Source organism: Equus asinus, chromosome 10 (genome assembly GCF_041296235.1).
Source record: "Equus asinus isolate D_3611 breed Donkey chromosome 10, EquAss-T2T_v2, whole genome shotgun sequence".
In the NCBI taxonomy this organism is placed as follows: domain Eukaryota; kingdom Metazoa; phylum Chordata; class Mammalia; order Perissodactyla; family Equidae; genus Equus; species Equus asinus.
In genome coordinates, this window is record NC_091799.1 from 54,310,200 (window position 1) to 54,320,692 (window position 10,493).

At 52.4% G+C, this 10,493-nt stretch overlaps 1 protein-coding gene across 7 annotated transcripts in view; it reads left to right on the forward strand.

Annotated features, from left to right (window-relative positions):
• The window catches only part of PGPEP1 (pyroglutamyl-peptidase I), a 32,851-nt gene extending 22,664 nt beyond the window's left edge, over positions 1–10,187 (forward strand). For 5 of the 7 annotated variants that reach the window (XM_044773572.2, XM_044773564.2, XM_070519469.1 and 2 more), the window contains 2 exons: positions 3,040–3,272; positions 5,340–10,187. In XM_044773572.2, coding sequence (XP_044629507.1) covers positions 3,067–3,272; positions 5,340–5,532 — 399 coding nt within the window. In that variant the 5' untranslated portion in view covers positions 3,040–3,066 and the 3' untranslated portion in view covers positions 5,533–10,187. The remainder of the gene's footprint in view (positions 1–3,039; positions 3,273–5,339) is intronic. The other 2 variants (XM_070519471.1, XM_070519472.1) reach the window with 2 other exon arrangements.
• The last annotated feature ends 306 nt before the right edge of the window (positions 10,188–10,493 follow it).

Below are 10,493 nucleotides of genomic sequence, written 5' to 3' on the forward strand. Positions count from 1 at the left end.
GTATTTCTGACTGCCATTTCAGTTTGGTGGTTTTCTGTGATGGTTTTCTCAGTTTTCTCTTTATTTATGATTTGCGGCTCTGCTCTGATTTTTTGTTTAGTGGTTACCATGAGGTTTGTATAAAAGATCTCATAGATGAGATAGTCCATTTTCTGATAGCTCCTTATCTCCATTAGCATAAGCAGGTTCCATCCCTTACCTCTTCCCCTTCTGAGTTCTGATTGTTCTTTCTGTTTTGTGAGTTTGTGACTAAATTGTAGTGTTCATAGTTATTTTTGATGCTTTCCTTCCCTTTGTCTTTTTTTTTTTTTTTAAAAAAAGGCATATATATTTTTTTAAGATTGGCACCTGAGCCAACATCTGTTGCCTATCTTTTTTTTTTTTTCTCCCAAAAGACCCCCCCCAGGACATAGTTGTATATTCTAGTTGTAGATCCCCATAGTTCCGCCTCAGCATGGCTTCGTGAGTGGTGCTAGGTCCATGCTCAGGATCCGAACTGGCAAAACTCTGGGCTGCCAAAGTGGAGCATGCGAACTTACCCACTCGGCCACAAGGCCAGCCCCTGCCCTTTGTCTTTTATGTTGTAATTAATGTTTAAGAACCTCTCCTGGTACAGAGGTGCAATTTTCTTACCGTATCTATTTGTCTCCTTTCTCAAGGTTTTGTAAACCTTGGCTTCTTAGTTTGGGATGGGGAGCTCCTTTCAATGCTTCTTGTAAGGCAGGCCTAGTGGCGGCAAACTCCCTCAGCTTTTGTTTATCTGGGAAAGCTTTTATTTCTCTGTCGTGTCTGAAGGACTGTTTCACTGGATAGAGAAGTCTTGGCTGAAAGTTTTTGTCTTTCAGTATTTTGAATATATCATTCCACTCTCTCCTAGCCTGTAAGGTTTCTGCTGAGAAATCTGCTGAAAGCCCAATAGGGCTTCCTTTGTAGTTTATTCTCTTCTGCTTTGCTGCCCTGAGTATTTTTTATTTGTTGTTGACTTTTGTTAGTTTTAGTGATACATGCCTTGGAGAAGGCCTTTTGCATTCATGTCATTAGGAGTTCTTTTGGCTTTGTGTACTTGTTAGTCCAGCTCCTTCCCCAGGTTAGGAAGTTCTCAGCTATTATTTCTCTGAGCAAGTTCTCTGCTCCTTTCTCTGCTCTTCTCCCTCTGGAATACCTATAATTCTTATGTTGTATTTCCTAATAAAGTCAGATATTTCTTAAAGAATTCCTTCATTTTTCAAAAAATCTTTGTTCTCTCTCCTCCACCTGAAGCATTTCTATATTTCTATCCTCTAAATTACCACTTCTGTCCTTTATAACATCAGCTCTGTTTTTTATGGATTCTAGATTATTGTGTCTTTTTTTTTTTTTTTAAAGATTGGTACCTGGGCTAACAACTGTTGCCAATCATTTTTTTTTTCTTTTCTGCTTTATCTCCCCCCCGCCCCCCACCCCCCCCCCCCCCCGTACACAGTTGTATATCTTAGTTGCAGGTCCTTCTAGTTGTGGGGTGTCTGTCATTAATGGTGTTCTTCATCTCCAGAATTTCTGTTTGGTTTTCTTTTAGAGGTTCAGTTTCTTGGGTGAATGACTCCTTCTGCTCATTAATTTTATTCCTGAGCTCAGTGAACTGTCTTTCTGAGTTTTCTTGTAACTTGTTGAGTTTTTTTATGACAGCTATTTTGGATTCTCTGTCATTCAGGTTGTAAATTTCTGTGACTTCAGGACTGGTTTCTGGAGAGCTGTCATTTTCCTTCTGCTCTGCAGTGTCACTGCAGTTCCTCACGGTGTTTGATGAAGTGATCCTCTGCTGGCACATCTGTGGTGGTGTTGGGTTGCAGATTCCACCTGCCATGGCTGGGCTGGGCCAGAGCTGTGTTTTCTGATCCTGCCCCATCTGCTGGAAGTTGGGCCGGTCAGGCTCGTCTGCATTGGTGCACTGGCCGCAGCTGCTTGGCAGGTCACGCATACACGTACAGGTGGGGCCTCTGTGCTCCGCCAGCAGGTCACTCTGGTGTGAGACCACTGTGCTTGGCAGGGGACTGGTGGAGCTGCTGCGCTCAGTGGGAAGGGAGGCGTGCTTTCTTTCGCGCACATGGGCCAGCTCTGTGTTTGTGGGCAGTTCAGCTGAGCCGCTGTGCTTGATGTGGAACATTTGCATGGGCGGGGCTGCTGTGGCACAGCAGGTGTTCCCATGGCCTGGGCCACCCCTCTGAAAGTGATCGTGCACAGGCCAGGCTGCCCCCGCCTCCTACGGCCGCCCGGCTGCTGTGTGAGGGTCTGCGCCCTGGATGGCTGCTGCCAGTGATGGGGAGGGGGCTGCTCCCCTAGTCCCTCTGCTTCCCGGGGGCCAGTCCCCCACCTTCAGACGTACGGCTGCATGGATCTCAGCATCCTGTCGTGCTGTGTGGGGAGACCTCTCTTGGTTAATGGATGTCCATTTAGTCGTAACTCAGGGGAGAGACAACAGGAACAACTCAGTCTGCTATGATGCTGACGTCTAAACGTTATTTTAATGGCTGGGTAATTTTTGATAATTAATATAGCCATTTTCCTATTAATTGGCATGCCAGTCATTTCTGTGGGGTTTTTTTATTTTTAGAGACAACCCTGAAGTGACCACTGACAAATTATTATCTCTTGGATTATTTTTAAACTGGATTCCTGCAAGTTATACCTTGCCTTTTGCATTTGGCTATATGTCTTGAGGATCATTCCCTATAGAGCTTACCTTGGGCATTTTAATGGCTACATAGTTGTTCATAACTTATTTAGTCAACCCCCTGCCTCCATGAATGGCTATTAGGCTGTTCCTGCATTCGATTGTAATGACAAAGCTGCAGCAAACATCTCTGCATGTTTCACATTCTTGTATGTTTCGCTTGGCATACCTTTCTGCAAGAGTGACTGTAGGATCTATTTCCAGCAGCAAGAAGTCAGAAACAATGTAACCCCAGGCAGAACCCAGCAAGGATACTGTCCTCTCCTTGCCCTGAGGGGACCCCTAGTCTCATGGCCAGATCCCATTAAGCCCTGCACATCTGTCCACAGCTGGTGGTACATGTGGGGGTGTCAGGAATGGCGACCACAGTCACGCTGGAGAAGTGTGGGCACAACAAGGGCTACAAGGGGCTGGACAACTGCCGCTTCTGCCCCGGCTCCCAGTGCTGCGTGGAGGATGGGCCTGAAAGCATTGACTCCATCATCGACATGGACGCTGTATGTCAGAGGGTCACTACGCTGGGCCTGGATGTATCGGTGACCATCTCACAAGATGCTGGCAGGTAGGGCACCAAGGGGCCCTCTGGGTTGGCTGTGGGCAGGGTTTCCCTCCTCTGCCAGCTCAGGCTGGTGTTCAGCCAAATGTGTTGACTTTGACCTTTTTAGGACAAGCACTCACCTTTTTTTTTTTTTTTGGTGAGGAAGATTGGTCCTGAGCTAACATCTATTGCCAATCTTCCTCTTTTTGCTTGAGGAAGATTTGTCACTGCGCTGACATCTTTGCCAGTCTTCCTCTATTTTGTATGTGGGACACCACCACAGCATGGCTTGATGAGTTGTGCATAGGTCCGTGCCCAGGATCCAAACCCATGAACCCTGTGTCGCTGAAGCAGAGAGCATGAACTTAACCACTACACCACTGGGCTGGCCCCTCACTTTTTTTAAAAAAACTTTACTGATTTATCACCTGATTAAAGCATGGGATATTAATAGTATTATCCATATTTTTATGTAGGGAACTTTACATAGCATTTCATATGATATAATTCTTACCATGCACAAGAGCTAAGTATATATATGTAAATAAACAGAGTATATTAGTGTATATACAGAGCTGAGTATATATATATAACAGGCCCCACTGATTCTGCTTCTGGAACTCATTATGTATGGATCCGTCCACTTCTTCCCACCCAGGCCCCTGGCATCTCTCACCTGGACGCTGCCCCAGCTGCCTCCATGGCGTTCTTCCTGCCACCCCACCCCAACCCTGCCAGTCCTTCTCCCCTAAGCAGTGATTTCTGTATTAGTGTCATGTGATTGCTGTAACAAATTACCACGTGGGGGGCTTAGGACACCAAAAATTTATTCTCTCCCAGTTCTAGAGGCTAGAGGTCCACAGCCAAGGTGTGGGCAGGGCTGGCTCCCTCTGCCTCTTCCAGGCCTCACTCCTGGTGTCAGGAGGCTGCTGGCAGCCCTCAGCGATCCTTGGCTTGTGGATGCATCACTGCCTCCATCATCATGTGGCCGTCTTCCCTGTGTGTGGATTCACATGGCCTTCTTATAAGGACACCTGTCATTGGATTTAGGACCCACCCTAGTCCAGCATCACCTCATCTTCACTATTTACATCTGCGGAAACCCTCTATCCAAATAAGGTCACATTCTGAGGTTCCAGGTGAACCAAGAATTTTGAGGAGAAACTATGCAGCCTATTATGAGGTCTTTTATAAATTCAAGTCAAATGATGTCCCTTCCTTGCTTAATCCCTCCTACAGCTCCCACTGCTCCAAGAATCAAATCGCAACCTCTGCCCACCACCCACTGGTTCTGTGTGGTCTGGCCCCTGCCCACCTCTCCAGCCTCATCTGCCTCCACTTTCCCCTCACCCACTGCCTTCCAGACACACAAACCTCCTCCTATTTTTCAAACACACTAAGCTTACGCTAGCCTCAGGGCCTTTGCATGTGCTGTGGCCTCTGCCCAGAATTCACCTCCCTCTGATAACACCTTTTCCAGGTCTTAGCTCCAATTTATCACGTCCTTGGGGAGGCCTCCCCAGCCTCCCAGACGAAGTTACGTCCTCTCTGTTCCACACCTTCTCAGCACTAAGTGCCTCCATTTCTCAACACTTGATATTCTTCTCCAGCCCAAAGGTGACAGGTGGCAAATTCAGGGGACTGAAAGAATGAAGGAGTGACTCAATTTACCATCAGTCTCATTTTAAAACTAATTTTAAGATACACAGACAATTCTGGAATATATTCTCACATGTTCCTCTTGTGAGAAATTCTTTTGCCCTCCCTCCTTCCACCACTGATCCCTCTGTTAAACCAGAGTGTTGACTTGGAGCCCTCCTGCTCGCCGCACGCCCTGCGTGTGCACAGGGAGTCTGCCAAGGCACCGCGTTAGGGGTGTGCTGTCGGCTTTTACCTCCCACATGCACGCCCACCTGGAGTCATCAGGGGTTTTCCTTTTCACTGGCTTGGGAGAGAGGCAGTCTTCCCTCTTGCAGATTTCTGCTGAAGTTGGGGTCTTACGGTGGATTTGGACGGAGGGGGTCCTGTTGGTCGGTGGACTGACTTTGACCCCATTGTGATCTCCCTGCCGTCCCCGTGCCCTGGGCTTAGGTACCTCTGCGACTTCACCTACTACACCTCCCTGTACCAGAGCCACGGCCGCTCCGCCTTCGTCCACGTGCCCCCACTGGGCAAGCCGTACAACGCAGACCAGCTGGGCAGGGCACTGCAGGCCATCATCGAGGAGATGCTGGATGTCCTAGAGCAGTCGGAAGGCAAACTCAGCTGTCGCCACAAACACTGAGAGCCACTCAGGCCTCCCAGGACCTGGTGCCACCGGGGACCCGGGGAGACGTCTGCCCGCGGGGCCTGGCCAGGGAGGCCCAGCTCCTCAGCTGAGATCGGATTTGGATCACATGTCCCCACTGACACGCCTCTGCTCCCTCTTTCTCTGCGCAGCTGCCGTTGATTTGAAGGAGGCAGCTGCAGATGTTTGCTCTATTCCCCTTTGCTTCTGGGGATGCGGCTGTGACGGCTGCTGGTGGGTCCTGATTTCCTCAGAGAGCCCTGGTCGGGTGGGTGTCACGCTGGGATCCCACGGCTGGGCCGCCTGTGCACTTTTCCAAGTCTCTGGCGAAGGGTTCCAGACTCCCTCTGCCCGGGCTGGCTTTTCCCAAACTTAGAAGCCTCTCGAGCCCCTGCCCTCAGCCGGTCCAACAGCCTGGACAGCCCCGGAAAGCACAGCCTTGGCTGTGGCATGGCTTTCTTTCTCTCTTCTTCTCTTTTCAAAACAATAGTGCTAGTTTGGGCACAGAGTAATTTATATTCCCTTTGGTTCAAAAGCAAGCTTCAGCCAACAACAGCAGTGTCTTTTCTTTTTCAACAGTGGGGCGCGACCCCTCTTGCCTCCTGCCCTAACCCTGAGCTGCATCTTTGTGGTGGGGCTGATGTGGAGGTCCGGCTGGGGCTGCCGCCCGTGGGAGGGCGAGCCTGCTGCCCCAGGTGGCGGAGGGGACGGCTGACCCTCTGTGCACCCAAGCGCCCCTGGCCTGCGGAGCTGCCGCTGCCGGGAAGGCAGACCTTGTCATTGCGATGTGCGCATGGATTTTTTTAATGTGTAAAAATTTGTAGCAGCTGCAAACCCACCCCACATCTGGCCTGGGTTTTCACAGTCTTGATGCTGATGCTGGGGATCAGCTTCTTGTGCTCCGTCACTGGGGGCCCAAAATGGGGTTTGGGGGCTGGTGTTTGCTGGGCTGCGTTGTGCTGGCGTCCGAGCAGAGGGCGGCGGGGCAGCCGGCCGGCCTTTGTGTAGACGGTTTTGGAGGCGCGCCCAGGACTCAGGAGTAAATGTTTATCTCCCTCCCTGCTGACTTTGAACTCACCACCCAGGGATGAGAGTGACGTCCCCCGGGGGACGAAGCCCAACTGGGCCCTGACCCCGCCGGCCGGCCGCGCTGCCGGGAGGCGCGGAGGAGGGCATGCGCTCTGCGGTCCTCTTGTTTCCGGAGGCCGCGCAGTGGCAGCGTTTCCCCAAGGGCAAGGCTGCGGGAATGGGGAATCGGAGGTCATGTTGGGTCGCCTGGTGTTTCCCGGCATGCAGTTCTTTTTGAACAGCTGAGATCTTTGTTTTCTTAAACATCCACCCTCTCTCCCCCTGCTCGATGGCCGGGGTGGCTCCTGCCTCTGCTGAGCTGCTGTGTCACTTGGGAACCGGGTGGATGGGCGTCTGAGTTAAACACATTTTCTGAGTCCTGGGCTTTCTCTGGAGGGGGAAAGTGGGTGCAGGTGGGGACTTTGGGTCAGCGCTTGGCAGTGGTGTGGACTGTGGCCAGGAGGTTAAAATGACCTGGACTCTGCTCCCCTTTCCGTACCAGCCCTCCTTCTGCCGGAAACGCCCTCCCCAGGTCTCCAGTTGGGGTTTGCAGTCTCCTGAGAAATCCCCAGTGTGAGTTGTCATTGCATCCGCTTGCTCAGCCAGCCTCTGCCAGCAGAGGTTGTGACTCTTTTGAATGTGGGGAGCTCAAGGTCCAGGGATCGCCTAGAGCTCCTCTTCAGAACAACATCAAGCTCCATGTAGCTCTGCTTCCCAAAGGTCTGACCTGCCAGGCTCTGAGGAGAAAATGGATCTAGGCAAGATGCGGGGCTGGAGGTGAGCAGGTCTGAGCTTAGCTGGGCACCAGCTGGAACCCAGACATGCCACCCCTAAACTTCACATTTATCTTTCTTTTGTCCTCAGCCCACCTCTCTGTTTAAAGGACCATGGGAGTTAGCAACTTAAAGCTATAACTGGTTGTCCGACCATTGTCGAGTGCGTGTGTGTCATTTTTGTGTTCCTGCAGTGGTTTCAGATTTCCTCGAGTCCAGCTGGAATCCTGTCCTTGTTCACAATGCAGAGCATTTAGCTCATTTTTATTTAATCAGACAGCCATTAAGTATTTCACTTGCTCCCTGCCCACTTTTCTAGTTTTCTGTTTTAAATTTTTTAATCTTTTTCTTTTGGGAAGACTCATCCATTCACTCCATGGCATGTCTGTCTGCATTTGTTGGGTCTCCAACTAAAATGCCCTTGTGTGTGAAGGGGACCAGGTCCTATTCCTTCTCCCTTGTCATTTTTAGAGTCTCAAGTGGCATGGAGGGCACAGAAGGGGCAGAGGGATGGGCCTGTGGAGTGGGTGTGGCTTGGCAGGTGTGCAGGAGAGCAGTGCCAGAAGTGGGGGCACCAAGTGTTAAAGTGGAAAGATGGGCTGAGAGATGTGGTGGGAAGGCTGGAGGGGGAAATGAGAAGTGATGCTGGGGGGTCTTGTAGGAGAGAGGAGGGGACCCCTCCCTGGTGAGCCCATGGAGGCTGGTGCGATGGGGAACAGTGGAGCTGGGACAGTGACCTGGGTGTCTGGTGATGGCGTCTCCTTCAAGATGGCAGAGCCTCTGCACCCTGTACCTTTCTTCTTGTCTCAGCACCTTTGGCTCCCCTCCCCGCCAAAAAGATCAGCGGTACGTGCATGAGTATGTGGCCTGAGAAAGAAATAAAACAGAGTGGATAGAAAGAGGTGGGAAGAGGCCGGAATTTGAGTTGATGGACGGGGCATGGTGCCACCTGGCCCACCTGGTCCAACCAAGGAACAGCCACCAGGAGAGACAGGACCAGTTGGGGCAGGAGTCACGGCTTCCAGATCGGTGCCAGGTCTTCGGAAGGATGTTGGAATGCAATCGTTTCAGCAAGGAAAATAGTTTTCAGCTGCCCTGGTCTTTGCTGGCACAGGCACTTCTAGAACAGAAAGGGCCTGCTCAAGGGGACGGCTGGAAAAGCGGACTCGAGGTGCCTTTTGTTATCTTAGAGGTTTCTGCCAGGAAGCCAGGCCAGCTGGTGTGTGTGGACACCTGCATGCCTTGTCCTCCCGGGGCTGCTGGTGGAAATCTGCCTGCTACACTAGCCTCTCTTTTGCTGTCACTGTCTAGACTGTTGACCTTTGACCTCTCCGCCCCTTGGAGTGTCTGAACCCAGAAGTCTTCGTCAGGGATGGTGGGACAAAGCCCCATTCTTCTCTGTGGGCCCAGCCTGCACTCCAAGGCTGCTGGGAGCCTGTGGTAGCCTCCTGCCAGCATGGGGCACTGGTGGTGGCCGCACAGGCAGCAGCAGGCCACCTCATGGCAGGCTGTCGCCGGGGCCACCAATCCCATGGCATCCAAGGACTTGGAGGAACCAAAAAGGGCTTTTTTTTTTTAAAGATTGGCACCTGAGCTAACAACTGTTACCAATCTTCTTTTTTTTTTTTTCTGCTTTATCTCCCCAACCCCCCTGTACATAGCTGTATATCTTAGCTGCAGGTCCTTCCAGTTGTGGCATGTGGGACGCCGCCTCAACATAGCCTGACGAGCGGTGCCATGTCCGCGCCCAGGATCCGAACCCTGGGCCGCTGCAGCGGAGCACATGAACTTAACCACTCCGCCATGGAGCCGGCCCCCAGGGCTTTGTTTTTATAGCCAAGATTAAATTTCCCTTCTCCAGGCACAAGTGCCTCAGGAGGGCCTGGGGCTGCCACTGGGAGGGAGCGCGTCTCTGTTTTGCGCTGAGGAGGCACGCTGAAGGACAGGCGCCCTCAGACCCAGGGCAGGAGGGCTGTTTGCAAAGGCAGGCATTTGCTGACTTGACATCTTGAAAGTTAACTCCTGGATGGAAGCTGAACATGCCTGCCGGGAGACTGTCCTCTGGCTCAGAAGCACTTGTCACGAGCCGAGTGTGGGGTCTCCCAGGCCTCGATGGGCTCCAGTCCAGCCCGGAGCTGCCCGCCCCCAAATCTGTTTCTCCTCCTGTCTCATCACCCAAGCCTCCCCTTCAGCTGCCAGAGATCCACAGAAGTGCCTGCCTCTCCAGCATGCAAGGACCACAGAGAGAGGGCACAGGCTGGGAGAGAGAAGCCCTTCTGGTTCAGGGAGGTGGCCCTGGCTCCGATGGCCCAGGCCTGGCCCCACCAAGCCATTCGAGGGCTGGAGCCTGGGCGAGGGGCCCCCGTGTCCTCCACGCTCTATTCTGAGGAAATCTCAGAGAAAGCTGGTTTCGAATTGGCTCTATGTCCCCAAGGCCTGCAGCGTCCCCGGACCCACGGGAGGCCCTTCTGGGTCCTGGGAAGTGGAGTGGCTTTCTGCCTGCCCGAGGGGTCCCTGCTGTGTTTCTGGGGCTCCCCCACCATCTCAGTTTTCTATCTGGTCCTAAATCTCTCTAGGAAAAACCTTTCCTGCCGAAGGTGACCGTGTCTTCTCTTCCCAAGGGAGGGCCCGGCCCCTGCGGCCTCGGGTGGCTCCTCCCTGGCCCCCAGACCTCCCGTGAGTGCCTTGTCTGAAACCCCGAGCCTGGGACCCTAGGCCGGGAAGGGTCTGCCGTGCTTTGCTGGGGGCTGGGCTCTGGGAGACCCCAAACTTGACACCCCAGAAAGCAAATAAAACAGTTGAAATACGTGATTTCTTGTGTGTCTTTGTGAGAAGTTGGCATCTGCCAGGGTCATCCTCAGCCTGGGGTCATCAGCGGGCAGAGGGGCCCCGGATCCCGAGACCTCTGTTCCAGCCATGCAGCCTGTGCTCGCTCCGAGGGGCTGCTGTGTGGGTGCGGAGCAAGTCACAACGGGAGGACTTCTGCATGGAGTGCTCCCTCCTCACGGCCCGCTGCCTTTGTTCTGATGCACAGACAGGTTGAATGACTTGCCGGTGGTCACACAGCATGGGGATGGGTGCTAGGATTTGAATGATGACCGTGTTGACCCTTAGTGT